We start from the raw sequence: 27,703 nt of genomic DNA, 5'->3' as shown, positions 1-27,703 counted from the left end.
ACCTGCCAAAACAGAAACAATTGTGAACAGTTGGGTGCCGGACCTTCAGACTCGCCCCCGGGATGAATGTATTCCATGCGCCCCCTTCTTCCACCTCCCGACGGCCTGCACCTGCATATACCAAAACAAAATAGACCGTCCCAGGTAGGCAATTCCGCTGCCGGGTAGGCAACCCCAATTCCGGAGGAGCATGACCCTCAAACCCCCATGGGTCCGCTCCCAGGCACTGCAACACTAGACCGAAACTTTATGAGGGAAGATCCCTCCCCCTGAATATCAGGCAACCAGGCCTATAGCTTCAGGTCAAAAACACTATGACGCCGTCATGGGGAAGTGTCCAGTCCAGGGGAGGGTAAAATAATGTGGAGTGACTCTTGTACTCCTCGTCTGCCTGGAAACAAACCTTGGACCCCAGGATGGCTCGAAGGGAAGTCTGACCTGGCCCCAAAAGATCCCCACCCCCCATCCGGAAGGCTCCAAAATTAAGTGTGAGGGCCGCTACATGCAACTGCTGAGCTTTGAAGCATGATGGTCACAGAGCACCTCCCTGATCAACAATCCCTGGCGGGTCAGGTGAACATGGAGGATGAGGATAAGGGGTATGGGGGTGTGCATGGGCCAGCTGGCCAGCACATGACATATCCCAAGACATCTGAATGGTCCTAAAGGCCCCCTGCCAGCCTACCTTGCGACACACTGACAGACAAGCTTTACTCCTACCATCCGTGATGAATTCCAGGACGTGATTCATAGGAATAGGCCACACTTTGCATAGCCCCTGCCATCCTCTAACTCCCAGGAATCCCCTCCTGCCCTGGCCATCTCTGACTCCTCTCCCCCATCTCCCAGTATGCGGTATGGGACTAGCAGAGTTGGTCCTTCCTCTAACTGAAACACCATTGACGCACTGCAGGAAAGGAGGGGGCCACACCACACTGCATAAGGCAGCCAAAACCCTGAACCTGTGGTAAGGCTGTGAAATCCCTGTTATGGCACCATAAACCCCACCGCAGAAGGCCCCCAATACCTGAAGGGCAGAAAGCAAACACTTTCCCAGCCCCTGAAAACTCCAGGATCTTGATCTGCAACAGTTCAAGCTTTTCCCAGGCAGCCTGCAGCCCTGGGTCCAAAAGTCAGTTTTAATACCCTGGAAGGTGAACACTGGGGCAGGATCCTCCATTTTCCCAGCTGCCTAAAGAACCCCCCAGTTCATAGCTATGCTATAAACTGTGCCATCAAGTGCTAACATGCACCCAAAGTCTGCCCTACCCGAGAACTGTAAATCATGAAAATAGTGCCCCACCGCTTCTGGGGCCTCTCGTCTCCTGGCTGTCCCTTCCAAGAAGGGGCTGAAGTGCTCCATGCAAGAATACAGCAGCCCATAGGTAATGCTCTGCTGCATAGTTGACCTAAAAGGCAAAACTCAGCAGCTCAAAATCCACCGTGTGTAACAGCTGGCAATGCTGGCAGATTAGCTGCCACACTTGCCCATAAGGCATTTCTGCCACAGGTGCGCACTATATTGAATGAAGTGCAGTGCACTGTGCATAGCCTATCTGGTATGAAGCCATCACTGACTGACCCCACTTGTATGACGGATGGTGAATCAGGTAGACTTTGCCCACTGCCACTTTGGGCACTATACGGGGGGGGGCATTGTGAGAGCAGAGGTAGGGGATGATGGGAAGGGGCCAATAACCCTGCCCAACTGTATGTCTTTATCAATTCTCCTCTGGACCAGTGCGTCCATACCTAAGACTGATTTAAGTTTGCTGGCCATAAGGGCAAGCCGGGGGCCACTGTATAGGATCCGGAAAAACCGCATAATAAAGAAAAACCTGCCTAATAAAACGAGTCTCCCCATAACTGGGCAGTCTGCAAGCAAGGTCCATAGCACCTCGAGCTTAGCTGGGAAGGGACACTTTTCTTGAGCAGCCTCTGCTGGGGGCTGCTTCCCACTCCTTTGAGGGGCCCTGGCCCCACATATCCTTCTAGCCTGTTGTTGTGCCTTTAATTGCAGGTTCGTATTCATCAGTTATTAGATGGCATGGAGTTGAGCAATGTCATCTTCTAATGTCTGCAGATCAAATGACTCTTAAAAGCACAGGACTAGTGCTTATCCACAGACCAGTTTGTAAACTAGCTAAAGAGAAGATGCAAGCAAATGTGCAGCCTGCACATGATTGCTGAAAAGAATTCCATTATGTTTAAATAATTTACTCAGAAAAATATGAATTGGACCAATTCTATGCATACTTACTTATGAGAAAATCCCCCTGAGTATATCGTTACCTCTTCCCACGGGAGGGTGCATGTGATTGCACACATACAGCAGAATCCTATGTATGGTTACTCAGAATATCGCAGATTAAATGGGTTTTGGGACTGAGGTGTATGGGACTTAACTGATGGAAAGGTTTGTATATTTTTACTTGGGTTTTGAAGAACGTATTTGGGGAGGAGAAGCTTAACAGTGAAAAAGAGGGGATGAGTTCCCTTTGCATTTTTGGAGTTGAGGTAGTTTTGGAGGTGAGGTTGCAGCACTAACTGGGATCCTTACTGGCTCCTGCAGCCTCCTTTCTATCTCTGGCTGCCACCCGCCCCCCTCAAAAAGCCTCTGCTCTTTGTAATTACATAGCATTGCTCCCATCCAAATGGCCGCTATGTTATGACAGAGCATCTTTAGGGTATTCTGCACAAACAAGTAGCGGCCACGGGCAGCAGGAGGGTGCGGGAGTGCAGGCAAATTTTGCCCCTCTCTGAACTTTCCTGGTTTGCAAAAACAGTGTGGAAGAGGAATGGCCTTCTCAGTACATCCCTTAATAAAAGCATCCCCACAGATGGCTGTCCGATAGCCCATTACCTCTCTGGGTAATTGGTAAATGAAAAGTAACATTTAATTTAAACTAAAAATATACTTCAGTATCAAGAAAAGGAGTCTATTCCTATTTCACTTTCTGTAATGGGAAAGGGGACCCCAATAGAAGTATCTCCTGGCCCTAACTGGAGGCACTGAGGGCTGAACCTGGGAACCCTCTGCATGCAAAGCAAGTGATCTGTTACTGAGCTACAATCCTCCCTCTCCAGGGTCCGAGATCCCTGTAAATGGTAAAAAAATCCTAGCAATAACAGCACATGAAGTGCATTGGCTCTGTTCCATTGTTGAGGCCTCTGCAAGCAGGTACAAGGTACATCCTTGTACAGGTACATCCTTGAGACATACACATGGGACATTTAGGTAGGATAAAATTCCCCTTCATGTAGCTGCCCCACTCAGTGCACCAAACACACACACACCGCCCAGGCTCTACCCGCGCAGCCACCGCCCAGGCTCTACCCGCGCAGCCACCGCCCAGGCTCTACCCGCGCAGCCACCGCCCAGGCTCTACCCGCGCAGCCACCGCCCAGGCTCTACCCGCGCAGCCACCGCCCAGGCTCTACCCGCGCAGCCACCGCCCAGGCTCTACCCGCGCAGCCACCGCCCAGGCTCTACCCGCGCAGCCACCGCCCAGGCTCTACCCGCGCAGCCACCGCCCAGGCTCTACCCGCGCAGCCACCGCCCAGGCTCTACCCGCGCAGCCACCGCCCAGGCTCTACCCGCGCAGCCACCGCCCAGGCTCTACCCGCGCAGCCACCGCCCAGGCTCTACCCGCGCAGCCACCGCCCAGGCTCTACCCGCGCAGCCACCGCCCAGGCTCTACCCGCGCAGCCACCGCCCAGGCTCTACCCGCGCAGCCACCGCCCAGGCTCTACCCGCGCAGCCACCGCCCAGGCTCTACCCGCGCAGCCACCGCCCAGGCTCTACCCGCGCAGCCACCGCCCAGGCTCTACCCGCGCAGCCACCGCCCAGGCTCTACCCGCGCAGCCACCGCCCAGGCTCTACCCGCGCAGCCACCGCCCAGGCTCTACCCGCGCAGCCACCGCCCAGGCTCTACCCGCGCAGCCACCGCCCAGGCTCTACCCGCGCAGCCACCGCCCAGGCTCTACCCGCGCAGCCACCGCCCAGGCTCTACCCGCGCAGCCACCGCCCAGGCTCTACCCGCGCAGCCACCGCCCAGGCTCTACCCGCGCAGCCACCGCCCAGGCTCTACCCGCGCAGCCACCGCCCAGGCTCTACCCGCGCAGCCACCGCCCAGGCTCTACCCGCGCAGCCACCGCCCAGGCTCTACCCGCGCAGCCACCGCCCAGGCTCTACCGGCGCAGCCACCGCCCAGGCTCTACCGGCGCAGCCACCGCCCAGGCTCTACCGGCGCAGCCACCGCCCAGGCTCTACCGGCGCAGCCACCGCCCAGGCTCTACCGGCGCAGCCACCGCCCAGGCTCTACCGGCGCAGCCACCGCCCAGGCTCTACCGGCGCAGCCACCGCCCCGGCTCTACCGGCGCAGCCACCGCCCCGGCTCTACCGGCGCAGCCACCGCCCCGGCTCTACCGGCGCAGCCACCGCCCCGGCTCTACCGGCGCAGCCACCGCCCCGGCTCTACCGGCGCAGCCACCGCCCCGGCTCTACCGGCGCAGCCACCGCCCCGGCTTTACCTATGCTACTATTCTGCTAAAGTCGGCGGTGGGGGCCTGAGGCCAGCTTGACCGTCCCTTAGCGCTAGCCTCCCCCCCCCCAGCAAGAGCTCACAAAAACAAATTTAAATGTCCTGGCCTGAGTGCCTGCTGTGCCACTCCCAGGGTCGCTGCTGTGCTTCGCCGCCGCGCCTCGCCGCCGCGCCTCGCCGCCGCCGCTGCACGCAAAGGCCTGGCCTAAGGAAAGGCCAGGGAAAGCTCCACATGTGCTGAAGGCGCCACGCACGCTCTCTGAAGGCTTCGCCGCCGCCGCCGCCGCCGTTAGGCCTCCCGCGGTCAGATGGCCTCACCACTGCCGTTGTGAGGCCTCAAGGCTGCCGAGCTGGGAGCCTCGCAGCAGTTGCCGGCGCTGGAAGGCCTCACAGCGCTGCGGGCCTTGCCGCGCCAAAAAGCCTCGCCGCCACCAAAATTCAAAGGAGGGCGGGAGGCTGGTGGAGTGGCCTTAAATGGCCTTCAGCCGCCCTGCCTCCTTCCTGTGTGTCACGCTGGCGCGCCAGCGCGCCGCGTGCACACCCCCCCCCGATAGCGGCCTGGGCTTCGGATTCGGCCGCAAACTCGCCCCTTTGCCCGGAAGGTACCGGGCATGGAACGGGATTCAAGGAAAGTGAAAGTAGACTCTGGCAGAGTCCTTCTCCTGGCTTCCAGGGAGGAGGGGGAGAATGCATGAAATCTAGGTTCATGGTGGGTCCTTCCTTCTCATGCATGTAGTGGTAAACCATGGTTTGGTGTTATGTGTAAATATGACCATTGTTGAGCTAATTTTGAGCAAAACACAACTGATTTGCAAAGGAGCAACTGCACATAAAAATAGTTCCTGTGAGGGCTTGATTACATGATTAGGTGTACTAGGCAGGTTTTCTTTTTTTAACTACCTCACTGTGGGCCAAAGAAACAACCCACAGGCTCAGCAGATCAACACAAATTTGAGGAAGCCTATCCAATTTCTGGTGGCAGAAAGCCAGCATCTTCTTACATTTGCCTGCTCTGAATAGTTGCAATACTGAGTGAATAGGAGGAGTACTCCTCTTTTGCTTGTCAGTCATTCGGGAGACCTTAGCTGGAGGTAGGGTCCTTCTTCAGGAGCACCGAGTGCCTCTTGACAGCAAGACAAGATTTTAAAAAGTATAATTTATTTTCTGGTGACCCCAAGTGTGTGGTGCTCTGCTCCCTACTTATAAACATGATCCCCACCATACTGTTAGGGTAGTGAGAATCGCTGATCAGGTGTGGGAACACACCAGGGATTGAAAAGACAAGGCACTTCCTCTCCCTGTTGTGCATATACTGCATGGCAGTGTTTACATGGAGACCAAGTCTGACGTGACGAGCAGCAAGAAGAGTGAAGTTCTGATTTAATCCTGACAGGCTCTTTTGTTCAGCCTTTTTATAATACTGGAGAATGAGCATTTTTATTAAATCATGTTGGCTTTTTTATGTTTGTTTTAAACTCCTGTGTGTTTTATAAGTCGCTTTGAGGCATTTATGTAGCAAGCAACTAATAAATGTAATTAATAATAATAGTAATCAACCTCTGGCTTGTCCTTTTGGTACTGAGACTTACATGAATGAAAACTATGCTTCTTTCAAATCCAACAGAGTGCATGGAGCACAGCAGGAATAGTGCACATGGAGCCCTTCATAGAAAGCTCAAATCCTACCAGTCATTGGTTTGGCAGTGGAGGAGCAGCAGCAGGGGGATTGAATATATCTCCCTCCCCTTCTATTTCCTGATTGCCACCACTGCCAAGACTAGGACTACTTGTGTTGATTTTGGGCTGATTTTGACTGTGTGGATGTGTGGATGTGTGGATGTGTGGTTGTGGGGGAATTGTAATGATTTTTAATTTTAATTTAAATTTAATTTAGCAGTATCAGAGTGTTAGAGGCGGGTCTCCGGCTCATTATTGTTTTAGGGTGGGTGGCCTGTCTGATTGGCGAACAGGGACAGGGGCATGTGCAAGTCAGGGGGGGATGTGACAGGGAGGGTGAGGGGCCAAACTATAGAAAGAGTGGGCGGCAGACGCTGGAATGGTACTGTTGGCAGACCATGCCAGATGAGGGGAACACGGGATAGATGTGTAATACCCATCCCATGTTCCGGGTCTGTTCAGAACCAGACGACAACTGGGGGATGCAGGATTCCTACCGACCTTCGATTGTTGTTGTGTAATGCCAGGTCTGTAGTACAAAAAACATTGCATATCCATGATATAATATTGGATGGGCAAGCAGACCTGGCATGTATTACGGAGACCTGGCTAGATGAGGCCTCAGCTCCCATTCTTGAGGCCATGTGTCCGCCGGGTTTCCGTTATGCACAACAACCGAGGGTGGGAAGGCGGGGAGGGGGTGTGGCAGTCATCTATCGGGAGTCTCTAGTTTTTACCAGACCTCCTCTTCATAGGACTAAGTTTGTTGACTGCATGTACTGGAGGTTGGGCCCGAAGGGCAGTTTGGGGATCCTGCTTGTGTACCGCCCACCCCGCTGCACAGCAGAATCCCTGGCCGAGGTGCTAGAGATGGTCTCGGCTGTACGTGCGTTGTCCCCAGAGCTGTTAATTCTCGGGGACTTCAATGTACATGCTGAGGCCACTCTCGTAGGAGCCCCTCGGGATTTCCTGGAAACCATGGCTTCCTGGGAACTGCACCTTAGTAATATTGGGCCCACCCATGTAGCCGGTCATGCTCTCGACCTTATATTTGTCCTGGGAGGGGAGGGAAGTGTTTTGAAGTTGGGGGTGGCTTCTTCCACCCCTGTGTCATGGTCAGACCACTATCTGGTAAATATAGACTTCTCGATACCACACACCCTCCGTAGGAGAAAAGGACCTATTAGAATGGTCCGCCCCAGACGCCTAATGGATCCAGAAGGATTCCTGACTGCACTTGGGGAATTGGAACCTGCTGAAGGCCGCACGGTCGATACCCTGGTGATGGAGTGGAATGAGGGGATCACCAGGGCTCTGGACCGCGTGGCGCCAAAACGTCCTCTCCCCCTGAACAGAACTCAGTTAGCACCTTGGTATACTCCACGGTTGTGAAATCTGAGACAGGAGGTGAGACGACTAGAACGCCGGTGGCGGAAATCCCGTTCCGAAGATGTCCGGACACAGGTTAGAGCAGCAGTAACTGCCTACCAAGTGGCAATAAAGGCAGAAAAGAAGAGGTTCTTTGCTGCCTCTATTGCATCCGCAGAGTGCTGTCCCAGGAGGTTGTTCCAAGTGGTCCGAATCCTGGTCGGTCCAGTTGCTCAGGAACCCTTGGAACAGTCTAAGGCCTCCTGTGACAAATTAGCAAAGCACTTTGCCGACAAAATCGAACATTTACGGAGCTCAATTCCGTACGCCGTGGACACAGTAAATGAAACAGAGTTGGCCAGTTGCAATCCGGTCAAATGGGATCGGTTTCAACCTCTTCCTTCTGAGGATGTGGACAAGGTGCTCTCGACTGTGAAGCCTACCACCTGTCTAACTGATCCTTGCCCATCGTGGCTCCTTGTGAGCTGCAAAGAGAAATTGGGCGAGGGGATTAAGGCGGTGGTCAATGCATCCTTGGAGGAAGGTGTAATGCCATTAGCACTCAAGGAGGCAATTGTAAAGCCCATCTTAAAGAAGTCCTCCTTGGATCCCCAAGTTTTGAATAACTTTTGCCCAATTTCGAATCTACCATTCCTGGGCAAGATCATTGAGCGAGTGGTGGCTAATCAGTTGTCGACACACTTGGATGAAACGGATTATTTGGATCCATACCAATCGGGTTTCAGGACTGGACATGGAACTGAAACAGCATTGGTCGCTCTGGTTGATGATATGAGGAGGGCATTAGATAGGGGAGAATTCACCTTTCTTGTCCTCCTCGATCTCTCAGCGGCTTTTGATACTGTCGACCACAGTATCCTTTTACATCGCCTGGAGGAATCGGGAATAGGAGGCACTGTACTATGGTGGTTCCATTCCTTTCTTTCCGACAGGCATCAACAGGTAGCATTGGGGGAGGAGGTTTCAGACCCTTGGCCTCTCAATTGTGGTGTGCCACAGGGCTCTATCCTCTCTCCCATGCTATTTAATATCTATATGAAGCCGCTGGGGACAATCATCAGGAGATTTGGGCTGCAGTGTCACCAATATGCGGATGACACTCAGCTCTATCTCTCGTTTAAATCTTCACCAGAGTCTGCTGTGGAGACCATGTCCAAGTGCCTGGAATCCGTGAGTGGATGGATGGGAAGGAACAGGCTGAAGTTGAATCCTGATAAGACTGAGGTGCTACTCGTGGGAGACAAGGGAAGGTTGGGAGATGTTGACCTGGTGTTCGATGGGGTGAAATTGCCCCTGAAGGACCAGGTCCTTAGCCTTGGGGTTGTTCTTGATTCCAAGCTGTCCATGGAGGCTCAGATTTCGGCAGTGAGCCGGGCAGCTTGGTATCAATTGCACCTCATTCGTAGACTGCAGCCCTACCTTCCTGCTCATCAGCTCCCACTGGTGGTACATGCCCTGGTCACCTCTTGGTTGGATTACTGTAATGCGCTCTACGTGGGGTTACCCTTGAAAACGGTCCGGAAATTACAACTTATACAGAATGCTGCGGCTCGACTGCTTACAAACTGTTGCCGCCGGGAACACATCACCCCAGTGTTGTTCGACCTACACTGGCTTCCAGTTATTTTCCAGGCCCAATTCAAGGTGTTGGTATTAACCTTAAAATCCCTATATGGTCTCGGCCCAGTTTATCTGATGGAGCGCCTCCAGCGCCACCAACCATGCCGCCCAACAAGATCAGCCACACAGGACCTTCTCTCAATCCCGCCAACTAAAACAGCTAGGTTGGCGGGGACAAGAGAGAGGGCATTTTCAGTGGCGGCCCCCACTCTCTGGAACTCCCTCCCGTATGACCTTCGACTTGCCCCTTCCCTGAATGTATTCCGCCAAGCTTTGAAGACCTGGCTCTTCAGACAGGCCTTTGGGACTTACGGGGAGGGTTAATTTTTTACGACGAATAGCCTACTACTCTGTACTGGAACTGTTTTATTGTTTTATTGTTATATTGTATTTTATGATGTATTTTATTATGATGTAATGTATTGTTGTTAAATTGTACGTCGCCTAGAGTGGCCATTGGCCAGATAGGCGACCCACAAATTAAATTATTATTATTATTATTATTTCAGGTTTAAATGAAGTGCTAAAGGAACATAGGGACCTGCCTTATATGGAGCCAGACCATAGTCCATCTAGTTCAGTATTGTCTGCATCAGCATTACCCAACCTTTTTTGACCCAACGCCCCTTTGCAAAATCTTCTTGTGCCCAACGCCCCCCTCAGATTAAGTATATGCCAATGCTTCCTATTCTTCCCTTAAAATATGAGTAATGCATAAAAGGTATTTTCAATGATTATTACTGATCGTTTTATTAATCATGCCTTTTATTGCACTTAGATTACACATTGAATTCTTAGTATGGTTTATTAATATACATACATAGTTATAGAAAAGTAAACATCACAGAAACAACGGGTAGCGAGTGTGTCCCATTCCTGAAGAAGACCAGCGAATAACTGAATGTCTGCGTCACCCGTTTGCACACGGCACTCATCCGTTGGAAGAATGCGCCCTCCACCAATACGCCCAGCTTATCAAACACTCTCTTGTGATTGGTTCCAACATCCCTCAAGACAGCATCGGAACGTAACCTAGTGCCGGGGTGTGGCTAATATCCCCATTCCTTGATATGACACTGGCCGCTATTCAGAATTTATTTACTAAAGAGTGCACACTATAGTGTTATTTCCATGAATTGAGACTATTAAATACATTCTAACTGGGGACAAAACAGTTTAAAAATTAATGATTTGTGTATTAAATAGAATTAAACTTAAATGCTTCAACTGTCGCATCAGTCCGCCAAATGTCAGTGCCCCCCTCATGAACCCAAACGCCCGCCTAAAGTTTGTAGTCATCCCAATGCCCCCTGAAAGGCTGTAACGCCCCCCATGGGGGCGCTACCGCCCACGTTGGGAATAGCTGGTCTACACTGACTGGCAACAGCTCCCTAGGGTTTCAGACAGGGTCTCTCCCAGCCTTACCTCAAAATGTTGGGGATTGAATCCTGGGGTCTTCTGCATGCAGATCAGATGCTCTACCACTGAGCTATGGGCCTTCACTGAGCTGAGGCTTTGCATGTTTTGGTCTGGCAGTTGAATCATGTAAACTTTGCATAGAAGCTGGCTTTCGTATGCATATTGCCTCTAATTGGACTGGAGTGCTTTACCTATATCACATGGGATTACTTGAAATAATCTGTGTATTGTACCTTCTGTATGCTGCTGCTGTAACATGGCCCCAAGTTGAAGGCCTGTTTTTTTTTTAATGGATAAACAAACCAAAATGTATTATTACAATATTAATTTAAAAGTGTGTGTGTGTTTTTAAGTTAGTTGCTTCAGTGCATGTGATTCACTTGGTCTTGATTTAAAGTCCTTGTAATTAATATGTTGTGGGAGGAGAGTTTCTTATGCCATGATGAGCAGAGGCTCTTGCCAGCTGCTGGCAGGTGGATTTGTAGAGGCTTTTTGTGAACACTGAAGGCCTCCCCCATGCCGCCTCAGAGTATGGCTTGGTTAAGAAGCCTGTAATGATGTGGTTTGGGAGCTATGCCAGCTGAATTTGTCCCATTCCATTTTGAGCCAATAGATACATGCTTGTGTGTGTACCGTTGGCTGCCTCTTGGTCTTCCCTGGACCTTCAGTGCTAAACTAAGGCCTCATTCATACCACATATTTATTCCACTGTTATTTCATTTTCAACACTCATGGCTTCCCCCAAAGAATCCTGGGAACTATAGTTTGGGAAAGGTGCTGAGAGGAGACTCGTATTCTCATCACAGAGGTACAATTTCCAGAGTGGTTTAACAGTCAGTCCCTCTTCTGGGAATTGTAGCTCTGGGAACTGTAGCCCTATGAGAGGAATAGGGGGCTCTTAACAACTCTCAGCACCATTCACAAACTACACTTCACAGGATTCTTTAGGGGAAGAAGCCATGACTGTTTAAAGTGAGATAACAGTGGAATAAATGTATGGTGTTAGTGTGGTCTAATGTTGTGACAAATGCCTGGTAGATACCATCTGAGCATCTGTGGGTCTAATTGCCTGATCCAGGCATGTCCTAGTAATGTATGCAATTACTGAATGCACCTGGAGATGACATTTTATTTGCCACCAACACTGTTAAATAGCAGTCTCAGAAAAACTGTAGACATCATAGGGCTCCCTGCCTAAAACCGTCTTAAGGAGAGGAGAAAAAGAGAGACAATTTGCTTGCCACAGTTATATTTATTTTCCTTCCATTACAACTTCAGTTGTGTGCCACAATAGCCCTTTTGCTTCTGGTTGTCACTTTTCATTAGCATCTGTCACTTAATCATCTGCCTCCCCTTTTGTGCCCAAGTTATGAGATTTGGCATCAGACACTTGTAGCTGTTCAGATTAATTACTTCAGTTGTGGAACCAAAAGTAAAGTGAGCCAGAAAACTGAAGTAATTAAGATATTAATGAAGCACTACTCTTGAGACTGCAGCACATAGATTTTTTTGTGTGTTTTGTGGCAAGAAAAGAATGTATGAATGCTCTGGTTAAGGAGTCATGCGTATTAAAATTAAAATAAACTAAGACAATGGTAGTGTATTATTGGGAGAAAAGTGATTGTATCGCTGGTCTGTCTTTTGAATATTTTCTTGATAAAGAGAAAGCAACTAGCATTTTCCTAAGGCATGACTTCAGTATACTACTTTGAAGAGTTATGAACTTCTTTTTCGAATTGGAAACTTTTTTGCCACATAATAATGAGGGTGCATTTTTTTAAATACAACCTAACACAGAAGATGGAAAATTCACTTATTTCTCTGCCGAAGAAATTTACTGAAAAGAGAGATCAATTAAGGGCATGCATGCAGCATAAAAGCAATATAGGATTTTGTTTCTTTTATTATTATTATAGAACTAGAAGTCTTTAATGTTCAAATAGAAAGCCTGAGAGTTATAACATAGGTCAAAGAACATGCCAGTAGACCTGGAATGGGTCCAAATTTTGATATGTTGTAGAAACAGGACTTCCACTGGAGCTGGGGTGAGGAACTTTTTTTCTAGGCAACCTTTCAAGGACCATGTGTCAGTGGTGGGCGAGATCAGAGGCAAAAGTGGGTGGAGCAATGGATATAACTGTTACCTTGGTACGGTAGCCTTGCTTCTGCACATACTTGCACCCCCTCTCCCTCTCCGCCATCCAGACAAGCAAGATGCATAATTGGAGTTCAAGGACACAATGCAGGCAGGTTAAAACATTTGAGGTGAGAAGCAGGGCCAGTGAGGGGTGTAATCTGGGGAGAGTTCCAGTGGCTAGATAGAGAGGCCTGAAGGGCTGCATTTGGCCCCTGGGCCAGAGGATCCCTACCCCCACAGTGTGGCAAAGGAAAATGTGTCTTGCCTTGTGTTAGAATACTCAGCTCACTGTGTCTGCCAGCTGTATGAGCAAACGGAAAGCTTTTGCTATCAGCTCCACTCCTGCTAGAATCTGTTTGGCTCCAACAAGGTGCTAGAAAGTCACAAGGTCAATCCCCTACTGGGGGTTGCCTTGCAAAAGTCCAATTAGTGGCTGGGGGTGTCATGCAAAAAGCAAGTTTTTAGGACTGGGGGGCCATAATATGGATCCCTTTATGGGAAACGTGCCACATGCTGCTAACTTAAGTCACTATGTAGTGGGAAAAGGTCTCCTGATTCTCCCTTGGACTCTCTAATAAATTTTTGAAACCCACAAAGGTTGAAAAGAGACATTTTACTGGGATGTCACATGGTGCTGTTAGATTCCCCTATTGCTCAAAATGTTAACTGAGTTATGGTACTTTGTACACTTTTGAATAGTGCTCTGTTAAAATAAAATCTGTTACTGAATTCAGAACAGTGCAATTTGCTGCTTGTTGAAACATCCAGTGCCAAACAAGCTCGTGTGGATTTCTGAGTATTACAGGCATGATAGTCTCCCTTCATTCTACACAAAAGAAAGTCAGAAATGCTAACAAGGGTTTGTTTTTGTATTTTTCAACCACATTTCTCAGTTATTGTGAACTTCTCTGACGACTGAACTAAAAACTGGTCGCATCCCCTCACAAAAGTTTCCTTAACTGCTCAGCTTATATTAATACATTTTTCACATTGTCTTTGGGAACTGCACGACAAGTCTTTGCAGAGGTTAGCTGATCATTACAAACTCTCTTAACAGATGGGAGATTTGTATAATATCTTAAAACATGGACTTTATCTCTCGTGTATAAAATGATGCCAAACCTGCTGAAGTTCCTGAAAAGCTCTTTCATCATTCTTGTAATAGCCCATGAGTGAAATCGTGAGAGGAAAACACTCTTGAGTTGAATAGTGGTGTGATGGTTTATAATCATGATAATTCAAATACAGTAGTTTCTATTAAAACCATCTGAATTCTTCATAACACCTTATTTGTGATGCGACTGTCTGGTTTATATGACTGAACGCTAAGACTAAACAGAGGGCTTGCAATTCTGCACTCTGAATTTGGCTAATTAGTACAGCATGCATGAGCTTAGTTTGTGTATTTTATTGTACAGATGAGCATTTCTTCTGCTTTAGTATGTTTGTTCTTATTTTCTTGGGCAGGGAAAACACAGTTGAACTACACAAAGAACTGGGTGATAATAAGTATCTAAAGGCAGAGCTGGGCAAAGTATCTGCAACCTGTTGTATCATTTCACATTTTCTTATCTGTTTGAACTTTCCTGTGAAAGAGGAAGCTTGGCAGTTCATCTTAGACTTTGGGGACAGGGGCAAAGGCTATGTAAGTAATACAAAACATCACACAGAAAACCCCTTCCCCCAACCCTCACCAGTACTACAAAATCTGTTTCAAACTGCATTTCAGATCTGGGCTTAAAGGAAACTGTGGTCAGCACTGGTGTGATGCAGTGGCTGCGGGGAGGGATCTGATTTTAGATTTGTTAACCATAGCTAGCTGGGAGTCTGTCCTTATAAGCATTTAAATTCTTAACTCTGTTTCACCTGTCAGCTTGCAGACAGACAGAATGACATACGAAGAAGACTGCTTAGGGAGTCTTTTTATCTTTTTCCTTTGCAGTGCTACTTTTTTGTGGTTATGCTGCTATTTTAGGGTGTTCTTTAATATTGCTGTATTAAGCAGTTTTATTATTGGAGTGTGAAAAGGCAGATGCCCATAATTGCCACTGTGTTAAATTGACTGGCCATTGTATGCAGCGACAGGACAGGTTGCTGAAAAAAATTGTACTCTGGCCTCCTGTGCAGAGATTGTAGGACTGAGGCATGGGTTTGTGTTGAATAACATGGAAAAGCCTGTATCTTTCTAGTTCAGTCTGTTAGGGATGTTCAGTTAAGTTTGATTTCAGCTTCTTGGTTAAATGGTCCTGTGCTGAAAATGCCCTTCTTGTTGCCATCTTTCTAGCCTCTGAAGAAGGACCTTTTTAGTGCCAGCACCCTTGTGGAGCTTTCTGTTGAAGAAGGCCTCTATTTTTTTTTTATCATTAATTTTTATTCAAAGTTTCAAAAAACAAAACAGAACAAAACAAAACAAAACAAAAACAAATTAATAACTAATACAATAAAATAAAATGTTGACTTCCGATTTGTCGCAGATCAGTTATAGATCTATAATATATAACAAACCTGTCTCTTAATATATTACAAAATCACTTTCCTCCAGTAGTTATCTTAATTGATCATCAAATCTCATTAACATTACTTTATTCTTTCCGCAAAATGTCAAAGAGAGGCTTCCACTCCTTGAGAAATATATCCATCGATTTTTCTCCAAATAAACATGTCAATTAATCCATCTCATCAAGTCTGCTAGGTCCAGTAGTTTCAATAGCCATTCTCAGTGTTAATTCCATCTTCCATCTCCATCCTTGCACCCATAATAATCTTGCTGTCATAGTCATAGTAGTCATATAATAAAAGTCTGATAGGAATTTCTTTCATCACAAATATTTCCTTGTCATCAATTCCGAATGTACCACTGAAATGTTGTTGTAAAGCTGCATCTCTGCTCCTCCTTTCCACAGAATGCACCATCACATCTCCCGAGAATTTTTCCATTGTCACACATCTGGAATTAATTCTGTAAACTTTCTCCATTTCAAGTTCCATCAAATCCTTCCAATCCAGGAATTTTTTTGAACCGTTGATATCTTTATCTCTAATCTCTTCACCAATTCCTTCAAGGACAGCGCTGAATTCCAAACAGTGATATTTGTCTCCAGGATCCATCACAGCCATAAAATCCAAATCTTTTTCCAAGTCCATGTTTGATATATCTATTCCAATCTCCAGGGCTTGAACCTTTCCTTTAATTTTTCTTTCATCTTCTTTTATTTGTCCAGCCGTATCTTTGGTCTCATCCACCTCCCCTCTCACAGAATCCTGAATTTCCATCAGCTCCTGTCTCATTTTACCAAATTCACTTTTCATCTCTTGTCTGCTCTGTCTCAGCTCCTGTCTCACCAGCTTAATCTCATTCATTATTTTCTGAAACATATCTAAATAGAGAACCCCTTCCTGTACATCCAGGGTCTCAGCCACCTTCTTGATTGTCATTCTTAACTATTCCCAAGCAAAGAACAGATTATTTCTTTTTCCAGTCACAAAGGAGTTAATCCTCCAAGCCTGCTGACATCACCCTCTAGACAGCACAAACCGCCTTATCTCTTATGTGTCCAAAAGTGCAAAACAAATTTAGTTCACAGCATCCAAAAAATTAATGGCATAAAAAGTAAGCAGATTCGTCAAAAAAAAAAGTAGACCAGAAAAAATAGTCTCAAATGTCATAAAATCAGATTTCCTCTTTAGATTAGTTGCCCCTCATCCGTTTATATCTTTAAAATGCTCAATTCCATGCCAGCTTTTTGCAATAAAAAACAAAGATAGGCTATTTCGATTTTCTTCCTCCTTAATTCCGTGTATATGAGAGAAAGTTGTAACTCACCCAGGGATTCTTTGTTGCCGACACTTTAACAAATATCTTTTACTGTAACGATAACAAAATGATAAGAGTAGATAGAAGAATGCTTGCCTGTTAGAATACGTTTTTCTTTAAAGAAAAAAAAAACGTCTTGCTTAATCAGTTTGAGCTTGCTTGAAATTCCTGGCTCCGTCCGACGTTGCTGGCAGGTCCTTCGTTCCTATTGAATTCAAGTCCCCCAACAAACACAACAAAGCTTGTGGATAATCTCTTCGTTTCTCCCTTGCCTGGGAGAAAGTTTTTACCAGTCAAAAAAAACCTTTTGGCTGGTTTTAAAACTCAAAAAGCTTCCTCTGAGACGAGAGCTCGCCTCAGAGGCAGGCACAAGCTCAGCAATCCTTCCCGGAAGTCCCTGTTGAAGAAGGCCTCTAGTAGGGTTTTTTTTTCAGATGGCTAACTAAAACTCAAGGCCACTTTGTTAACATATAAAGCCCACCACCTGCTCCTGTATGAACCTATAAGATCACATAGATCATCTTGGGAAATTCTACTTGCGGCGCTGTGCCCTACAGACTTGAAAATGGGCACCTTTGTGCTGTTGCTTCTGTTCTGTTGAATGCCCTACCCTTTGCCATATGCGAAGCCACAACCATTTGTTGCTTCTGATGTCTTGTGAAGATTTCTCTTTTTGCCCAGGCTTTCCCTGACCCATAAAATTGGACCATGTTTTATGTGTTTGTATCCTCTGCATTTCTGTGTTTTTTGCTTTTATATAGCTTTTATATTGCTGTTTTATTGGTGTTGGGGTTTTTAATTATATAGCTTTAGATTGTACACTGCTTAGAGATTTTTGAAATATTAAGTAGTTTATAGATGTTTTTAAATAAACGTTTTTGTCACAGAAAGCACCTAAAAGTCTTAGCTGAATGTTTTTAGTATACCTGTTGAACTGTTTTTATTCGCTTCATTTCTGTTCATTCATAAGGGTTTATGCTGATTTTTTACTGTAGTTTATATAATATGTGAACTGCCATGAAAATCCCCTTTAAATCAAAAGGAGAGGGTGTGTCATACAGACAACATAACATTTAGAAATTTTCAACCCTCCAGTGGGATACAAATCTGATTTTTCCTTGGTGAGCAAGCTTTTTCAGCCCTACCCCATTGTGGCTTTTTTTGTGTGGCAGTTATCTTTGTTTAAGACAAATCCTGCATGGCTTTGCTAATTTCTGCTGTGCTACTCTCCAATGGATGAGTTAACAGCTAAGTGTTCCAAATAGACTAATCATAATGTTACAGGCTATGCTGACCTACGTTACCCTTTTGGTTCTCTAATGCTTGGCATCTCACCAAATGGAGTCCTGCCAGACAGTTAGGTGACACTTCAGTGGTTGTTTCAATGGTATTTTCACTTAAGGATCCTAGAAAAATGGATAGCAATCAAGTTTATTGAATACAGGATGTAGCCTTCCTCAAATCTAATGCAAAATGCACCCACCCACACATCCTGACTGAAATAGACGCAGTAGAAACGCTAAATAAAAACTGTTTACTGAGCAGTGGTAGGCTTATTGGGTTTCTCTCTGGGTAAGCTCCAGGACATTTCAAAGCACCACAGTAGCAAACACTTTCTGCCCCATCCTTGCTTATCTTTTTGGTTGCCATGGTGCTGTACAGAGTGGCTGGCCAACCTGCCCACTCTCCCAATTCTCCCTGCAAGGTTAAGAGCCAAAGCGAAAGTGAAAGTTAGATGCACGTCACCAAGGATGGGTTGACTGCATTAGCAGCTCTTAACGGTGCAAGAGTTCCATCAAGTCTAATTCTCTACATTTAAAATTGTGCATTTCTCAGCAGTAGCATAGTGACAAATTTAGAAGTGCAGGATCCCTTCATGATAGGCACATCATGCCCCCTCCCACCCCTCACAGCCATGTCCCCTTCCAAGATTATGCAACCTTCTAAGATTATTTTATTTATTGAATTTATTTCCTGCCCTTCCTCCCAAAGGAGCCCAGGTGACAATACAACAAAATTGTATTTTATTCAATAAAAATAAGTTTTCAGTCTCTGCGATTGATAAGTGAGTTGTTCAGACACCAGGAATCCCTGGGGTCCGGAAGAGCTGCTGTTTCCTCCTCCCTTGCACTTAGCTAGCGGCTTCTGACGCCTTGTAATATCCATTTGAGATCAGGTACTCATAGGTTATTTTCTGCACATTCCACTACATAGTAGGTGTGGGTGGATATTAAAAAAATCCCATAGTATTCATGTCTACTTAGAGAAGCAAGTCTCTTTAATGGGACTTACTCCCAGGTAAGTGGGTACAATAGTGTAGCCTAGGATTTCTTGTGAGGAAGGGGCAGAAGAGGGTTCATGGTGAGAGGGTCTTTGTACATCTCAATCTGGGAATAAGCATACTTGAATACAATTGGGACTTATGCATGCATCTATACACACAATCATGCCAGATTGGTTGAAGCCTGGAGGTGTACTAAGGGTGGTAGGGGTGGAGAGAAAAAATGTCCCTTCCTTTATGAAGATGCATCACTTTGATTAAAGGAAACAAAATTTGATGCCTTATGATACAAGCACTAAATCTCCCTTTGCAGCCATTTTACATCTTCTGTTTCTTCACAACAAGCCTGTGAGGTAGGTTGGGCCCAAAGGCATAAAATGAACTCATGGCTAAGTGGGGATTTCAAATCCTTTTTGCTCAAAAATGAAAAAGAAAAAAGTGTGGTAGTTATTATGAAGTATTAATAAATAACCACAACAAATGAATCAGTGTTTGATTTCTAACTATTTAAATCTTGAACTTATCCTAGCCTCAGCATCTGAATTACTATAAATCTTAAATTACTTTCAACCCCCTCCACCTGAAATACAATGCCTGATTGTGCACTGAATGTAGCATTACTAGCCTAAGATCCGCAGGTGAAAGACCAACAGTAACATAACTCCACCTTCCCAACAGAAACATCCGGACTCACACCCAGCTGTACGGATCTGCAGACACACACACACACACACACACACACACACACTTCCCCCTGTCCTGACTTATTTTTTCTCTCTCTTTCCCTCTCTACCTCCTAGCTTTGGGCTGGAGCAAAACCACACATCCCCCCCTTTGGCTTTTTTTTAAAAAAACAAGGGGGGGAGGGAAGAGAGGGAGGGGGAGAGACAGACTTCCTCTTTGCTCCAAAAGGTTAAGGTACCAGTCCGAGAAGGTTACTGCTATAGAGTGGAACACGAACGAACACACACACACCTTGAACAAAGGAAAGGAAGCACTCGCTGGCAGACAACAGCATTTTCAGCATGCAGGACCTATCCACTGCTCCATACTTCCCTTCACAACTTTTTTTAAAAGCAAGCCCCAATCACTCCCCAAAGTTCACTGCTGGCTGGCAGCCTGAGCTTACAGTGATCATAGGAGAGTAAGTATCTAGCCTTGGCTGTCCACCCTCCTCTCTAAGTAAACTTCTACCTCTCAGGTCCTCCTGACTCTCTTTCCCACAACAACAAATGGTAGGAGCCAATCAGCATGCAAGGGGGATCTGTACTTACTGCTTATTGGCTGTAGTGACTGCTCATCCTGCTGGATTCAAGGCCTGTCTTTCCCAAGGCAACCAGGAAATGCTTGTGCTCCTCTGTGCAACTTGATTGGCTGTAGAGACTGAGGGACTCTAGGGGCCTGGAGAGGGCTATCTACAAAAAAAGTAACAGGATTATGTCCCGAGGTGTCCCGCTGCAAATAAATACCTGTTTCTCAGTAATAGAGGCAGATTATGTGTCTTCTGATTTCTGTTTTCTTAAAAGGGCCTAATAATTGCCTGTGTTATATAGCATAATGATGATTTTTAACTTAGGGGAGAATTATGTTTAGGAAAAGCGGGGGGAAAACAAGGTCATCAATTCTTTTTTTATATAATGAGAAACCAGACCTATTTGCAATGTCATTAATGAGTAGAAAGTAAGTCTGGTGCAGGAAGTTGTTGAGATTAATGGGGAAATCGATGCTGAACACATCTGAACAATGTTTAGAGATAGAATAGGAGAAAGGAGGGGATAGAATGGGTTTGCAGATGAGCAACAGACTGCTGCCATGGCTGAACTGCTAATTAGTATGATGAGTAACTAGCTACACACAACTATTCCCAAATCACTCACCCAGGTATACTGGGGAAATAGCAGAGATCCATGCCACTGTGTATGTTTGTTGTGTCTTGTTCCTGCATTGATCTGATTTAAAAAAAAATGTCTGCATTAAAATTCGCATTAAATTACTCTTGTTTGGACAAATTTTCTGTCAAAATATGCATTTGATATTTGATATTTTTAAAGCCAAGAACTTTATTATAGCTTTTGGAGAAGTGCAAAACCTGATGTATAGCTGCATTCCTATCTACACATAAGTATAGGACATTTGGATCTGATCAGTTTGTATTGGAACTAGAGAAGATCAGATTCTTCAAGCATCCCTAAGCTTTGCTAAATCACGCCAGTGGGCCAGCAATCCAGCATTCTGTTTCCAGTGATAGCCAGCCAGATGCCCTCAGTCAGCTCACGAGCAGGACATGATGGTAATGGTCCTGTTTGTCTCCAACATCTGCTATTTAGAGCATCCTTCTCCAACTTGGTACCCTCCAGATGCTGTTGGTTTGCTACTCCCATCAGCCCCAACCAGCTTGGCCAATGGACTGGGATGAGGGGAGTTGTAGTCCAACAGCATCCAGAACGTACCAGTTTGGGAAAAGGCCGTTGTAGAGATATGTTGTCTCTGGATATAATTTAGAAGTTAATATTTAACCGGAAATCAAATATATGTTGATCCTTTTCATAATGCTCAGTTCCATATGGATGTTGCTTGAAAAAATGGTCAAGTGAAGTGTTCCTGATTACCTCTCCTATTTAAATATGATGCACTTCAGCGATACTATTTGGCTCCTTTAAGTCATATTTGTGCAGTGAATATGCCTTTATGTCTCAGGCTAAATAGACAGCTTGGATGCATTCGATGAAGAAGTCTATTGGGAAAGGGAAGCTCATTCTACAGTAAATGCATTAGCCATTTTAAAGCCATGAACAGGATTTTTGTTTAAAGAAATTGAAATGGTTCTGACAATTTTGTAATCTCACTCTGCTTACTAATAGTGCAGATTATTGTTGTGTTATAGGTGTTGTGAACTCTAGGTCATTGGATTAACATAGCACAGTGCTCATGCTTGGTTAATTAAAGGCTTCTTTGTCCTTTTACCTTCATTTTATTTTCATGACATTTTAAGAACTGTTTATACAGTCATTCAAACTATGGAGGTGGGTGGGAAATGAAATGGCAGAAAGAAATGCAGGATAACTTTGAATCATCTTAGCATTTGTATACTCTGGTTTTAAGGTAATTATTCTGATGCCATGCTGGCATCAGAAGGTTTCTTCACTGTTCGGTGGAGGAAGGCCCCCCCCGTTTTAATATAAGGAAGAAGGAATGCCATGTCATTTTTATGCTCCTGCACTACAACTGTGTACTTGTTTAATCTGTTCCAGTTGCTGATGTATACTTGATAACACTGGAGCGTATCCTACAAATATGGTTAAATGCCAGTTCTTATCACATCGGTATCAGATTTTCCTTTAAATGTTTGTGTCATCCCTTCTGAAATTCAGAATATCATATATTAAAGCTAGATTTGTACGACATCTAATGTACTGGAATATAATAGTCTTATGTATTCTAGGTGATAAAATGTACAGGCTGAAGGTAAAGAGTGTCGACAAGCTCTTCTCTCAAAACACATTATCGCTTCCTTTCTCCCCTTTATGATTAGTTGTGCTGTTCCATAGCGTACTTGTAAGTGTGATGGAGGATGCTCTTGCCTACACATTCTGTTACTGGTGGAGGGGTGTCAGGGCCAATGGGTCCTGAGTGACACTTGAAACTGAAAATAGAATGCAGTGATCCTGTTAGCAACCCATTCGGAGAATTGAGAATGCTGGGTCTTCCTTATACCATAGCTGCATGCTCAGGAAGACCCAGCGGGTGGAGACCGAAGTTCTGTGAGACTTGTAAGCTGTCATAATAACGCTTACATGCCTGTGCTATAGCTGGCAGGCATGTTTAAGAAGTCATAGTCCTGTTCAGGTTAGGCTTTGTAATGCTATAGTATTCCACTATGTTCCTCCAGTACTACTGGCACCATCCTGCTCAGGGTCATCCCTGACTTGCTTACGCAGATTACTTTCTCCTCTACTAGTGAAAATTTGGCAGTTTGGTGCTGGTACATGTTCAGCATTCATGGCGACTTTTTCAATGTAGTTGCAGCTGCTCTTAGGAAAACTGCATCTTCCATATGACCCCCCAGGGCTCCTTTGTCCTGGTGTTCAGCTAATCAATGCACCGGTGCATTGGGGGGGGGAGGAAGTCCTTTTCCCTTGCAACATTCACTTCTGCTGATACTTGCAGCACTGTGCCTATAAAAGGGAAGGAGGAGTGTTTTGGGGCTGGAGGGCTGGCAGAGAGCGCTTTGGGGGGAGGGCATGGCAGAGCAGTGGAAATATGTAGGAGGATTCTTCTCCAGCTTAGATCTGATCTGAGTCAGAGCAGAGTTGTACCTGATTTGCACTTATGTGTTGGCAGGAAGAAAAAAGTGGTTAGAACAACTCTTCTTCAGTAATTAAAATAAATTTTGCTCTATAGCTTCAGAAATCAGATTACTAAAGGTGCCTAGGAAGAGAAGTGTAATGGCAAAAAACTTGATGGTTAGTAAGACCTCTGTGTGTGTGTATGTGTGTTTTTTATATTATGCTGCTGTTCCAGTATTTTCTGCTCCTTGGGCATACCAAGTGTTCCTTACCCGATGTGGTTCATTTTGGCTTCTAATGGTCATAATTGTATTAGCACTGAATGTTTAAAATAGGGATGGCTAACCTCTTTCAGCCTGAGGGCCACATTGACTGTCAGCCACCTTGCCAGCTTTAGGTATACTCAATGAGTACTTGCATGTGCATACAAATCTTCTCTCGCTCGCCTTCCTCACACATGCAGACCACATGTCACTCACCACACACAAGCCCAAACACACAGCATGCCCACTCACTACGCTTCTTCGAAGGTGCCCCTTTTCTATCTTGCACTCTGGAAGGTCGGAGGTGTTCAGCAAACAGGAAGAAACACTCCTTCCTTGTTTTTGAAACACCTCTGACGTGCTCGAGGAGTATTGGGGGCCATAACCTGAGCCTGAGCCTTTCCTTGAGTACAGCTCCCCGGAAAACGAATAACCCATTTAGCCTTTTCAGCTCCCAACTGGGTTTGGGGATTAGTTTGGCTGTCAAGATAAACTCCCTATTTTTCTTTTCTCACATTTTAACAGAGGAGGAGCTCAGGAAGCTGAGAGAAGAAACGAATGCTGAAACATTGAAACAAGAGCTAGAAAAAGAACGTCTGAGGAGGATAGAACTGGAACAAAAAGTCAATGAAATACTTAAAACAAGGTAAGGGAACTCAACAAAGTGCAGTACAGCTGATTTTTTTAAAAAAGAGGATCTGCTCTTTAGATAATGGCATCCCATGAATTATGGATAATAAAACCTGATGTTCCTTCAATCTGGCATTGGTAGAATGAAGTGAAAAATCAGTGATTACAAGTGATTTTGAAGTATTGAAGTTTCTAGAGTCCAGGTAAACAAGGATGTATAAAACCTAATCTGATCTCTTTTGTTTAGAAATGTTTTTCATGGGCATACTTGGAAACTGAAGTGCATCGTGTCATTTATTTCCTGGTTGTTTCTCAAAGTGCTGTCCTTCTGTCCCAACTAAATGGATTCCTGCCTTTATTTTTGACTAGTTACACTTGGATGACTTCAGCCATCTTCTCTGTGCTGCATCACAGTGTCAGAAGTCACAAAAATGGTTAACCGACCAAATCCATCCTTATTAAAAGCCCCTTTATAGCAGTAAATTAAGCAGTAACATTTGGCCTCAAATCAAAGACTTGGTCGGGAAACCCTTTCTTCTTCAGTGTTTGGTGTTGTGTGGTGGTTGCGTATGCAGGTAGGGAAAGCTGAGGCTAACAAACAGGTATGATGTCTCGCAGGCAGACCAATGTTGTCATCCAAACTTGCAAAGCTGCTACAGAAAAGGCAGTTTCCCATGGCCAAATCATTGCATCACGTGATATCTCTGATTGTTACATAGGCTGATGCAAAGAAGTGCTTCAGAGCAGATGGTTGATTGATTGATTGATGAATATCCCACCCTTCCTCCCATTGGGAGTCCAGGGCGGCAAACAAAAGCACTAAAAACACTTTAAAACATCATAAAAACAGACTTTAAAATACATTAAAACAAAACATCATTAAAAACATGTTTAAAAGGTTTGAAAACATATTTTTAAATGTTTTAAAACTTTTTTTTTTTAAAAAGAAGGCTTAAAAACACATTAAAAAGACATTCCAATACAGATGCAGGCTGGGATAAGGTCTCAACTTAAAAGGCTTGTTGAAAGAGGAAGGTCTTCAATAGGCGCCGAAAAGATAACAGAGATGGCGCCTGTCTAATATTTAAGGGGAGGGAATTCCACAGGGTAGGTGCCGCCACACTAAAGGTCTGCATCCTATGTTGTGCGGAACGGACCTCCTGATAAGATGGCATCTGCAGGGGTCCCTCACCTGCAGAGCACAATGAATGACTGGGTATATAAGGGGTAAGACCGTATTTCAGGTATCCTGGTCCCAAGCTGTATATGGCTTTGTATACCAAAACTAGAACCTTGAACTTGGCACAGTAGCAAATGGCCAGCCAGTGCAATTCTTTCAGCAGTGGGGTGACATGTTGGTGATACCCTGCCCCAGTGAGCAGTCTCGCTGCCGCATTTTGCACCAGCTGCAGCTTCTGAACCAACCTCAAGGGCAGCCCCACATAGAGAACATTACAGTAATCCAGACTGAAGGTTACCAGTGCATGAACAACTGTGGTCAGGCTATCCTGGTCCAGAAATGGCCACAGCTGTCTTACCAGCTGATGCTGGTAAAAGGCACTTCTTGCCACTGAGGTCACCTGGGCCTCTAGCGACAAAGATGGATCCAGGAGCACTCCCAGACTACCGACCTGCTCTTCCAAGGGAGTACGACCACATCCAAAACAGGCAATGTTAAACAGCATGGGGGACAGCACCCCACAGCACAACAGCCAGGGGGCCGAAAGACATTCACCCAATGCTATTCTATGAAAACAACCCTGGAGATAGAATCGGAACCACTCTAAAATAGTGCCTCCAATACCCATCTCACCAAGTCAGCCCCAAAGGATACCATGGTCAGTGGTATCGAAAGCTGCTGAGGGATCAAGTAAGAGTAACAGGGTCTCACTCCCCCTGTCCTTCTCCCGATAAAGGTCATGCATCAGGGCGACCAAGGCCGATTCAGTCCCATAACCAGGCCTGAACCCAGACTCGATATGCTACATTAAACGTTGTTGAGCTATATTTTATGTGACAAGGAGAAAATATTGCTCCAGTGACAAGAAATTAAGGTTGGAAGTATTTCTTTTCTTTGTATTTCTCAAACTCTCCTGTCATGCCCATGTAAAGAAGAAATACTAAACATCCATTTTATAGGTTTTTCTATGACGATACTCAAAGATTGTCTAGTACTTAGTATAGCATCTGCTGCAGGAAGAGCTGAGCCAGGGTACAAATGTCTAAATGATTCCAACTTGTTGAATCGGCCATTTGTCTGGTGTAAATTGCATTCTGTCACTTCTGTGTTTTACATAGGCTGTGAGCTAGTTTTATCGCATAACAAAACAATTAGCAGTGCCTTAGTGGCAAACAGGAAGTTATAGTTGAATGTTGCTAGTTCAACTATAGACTGTTTTCTGGATTGATTATTCTGCTGGTACGTAGAAGTTTTCTTATTTTCTTTTTAAAATGTTGTTTTTAACCTTTTATTTATTTATTTTATCACCGTTTCTTACCTGCTCTTCATTGCACATCAATTTCAGAGTGGGTTACAATGAATTTTCTTTTGTAATTGTATTATAATTTGAAAAACAAGGCAGGTAAATCACAGCAGGCCAATTTAAAAACATCAATACTGTCACCAGGTTCCACTCAAATCTTGGATGAATAATCAGGTAGATGTCCTGCACATTGCTTGTATTGGTTCTGACAATGATAGTTGCTTTTGTTACCTGTATGTAATGAATCTAGGTCAGGCTTTCCCAGCCTAGTACCCTTATTTATTTATTTATTTATTTATTTATTTATTTATTTATTTATTTTATTCAATTTTTATACCGCCCATAGCAAAGCTCTCTGGGCGGTGTACAACCAATGAAGATATATAATTACATTTCAATATTTAAAAACACCAAATCCTCGAAACAACAGTTAGACAAACAGGCTGGACATATAACTAACATAAACAACATTAAATACAAATACTAAAATACTAAAATGCTAAGATATTAAAAATAAAATGCCTGGGCAAAGAGGAAGGTTTTCACCTGGCGCCGAAAAGATAGTAAAGTAGGCGCCAGGTGTACCTCGTCAGGAAGGGTGTTCCATAGTTCGGGGGCCACTACCGAGAAGGCCCTCTTTCTTGTAGTCGCCTTCCGGGCGTTTTTCTGAGTAGGCACCCGGAGGAGGGCCTTCGATGTTGAGCGTAGTGCCTGGGTAGGTTCATATCGGGAGAGACGTTCCACCAGGTATTGTGGGCCTGTGCTGTGTAAGGCTTTATAGGTCAAAACCAGCACCTTGAATTGGGCCCGGAAACGTATAGGCAGCCAGTGCAAGCCGGCCAGAATTGGTGTCACATGTTCCGACCGCTTGGTCCCGGTTATTAATCTGGCCGCTGCATTCTGCACAAGCTGCAGTTTCCGAACCGTCTTCAAGGGCAGCCCCACGTATAGTGCATTGCAGTAGTCCAACCTTGAGGTTACCAGAGCATGGACAACTGTAGCAAGATGTTCCCTGTCCAGATATGGGCGTAGCTGGGCCACCAGTCTAAGTTGGTAAAAAGCACTCCGTGCCACCGAGGCCACCTGCGCCTCAAGTGACAAGGACGGGTCCAAAAGGACTCCCAAGCTACGCACCTGCTCCTTCAGGGGGAGTGTAACCT

At 45.5% G+C, this 27,703-nt stretch overlaps 1 protein-coding gene across 5 annotated transcripts in view; it reads left to right on the top strand.

The window, feature by feature from the left end:
- GRAMD4 (GRAM domain containing 4) overlaps positions 1-27,703 on the top strand; it is a 115,152-nt gene that overhangs the window by 48,391 nt on the left and 39,058 nt on the right. For 4 of the 5 annotated variants that reach the window (XM_061640283.1, XM_061640280.1, XM_061640281.1 and 1 more), the window contains one exon: positions 23,956-24,076. In XM_061640283.1, coding sequence (XP_061496267.1) covers positions 23,956-24,076 — 121 coding nt within the window. Of the gene's footprint in view, positions 1-18,212; positions 18,221-23,955; positions 24,077-27,703 lie in introns of those variants that run through there. The other variant, XM_061640284.1, reaches the window with a different exon arrangement.

This window comes from Rhineura floridana, chromosome 8, assembly GCF_030035675.1.
Source record: "Rhineura floridana isolate rRhiFlo1 chromosome 8, rRhiFlo1.hap2, whole genome shotgun sequence".
NCBI lineage: Eukaryota > Metazoa > Chordata > Lepidosauria > Squamata > Rhineuridae > Rhineura > Rhineura floridana.
The sequence above is the reverse complement of the archived record's forward strand: the minus strand, read 5'-3'. Positions and strand labels throughout refer to the sequence as shown.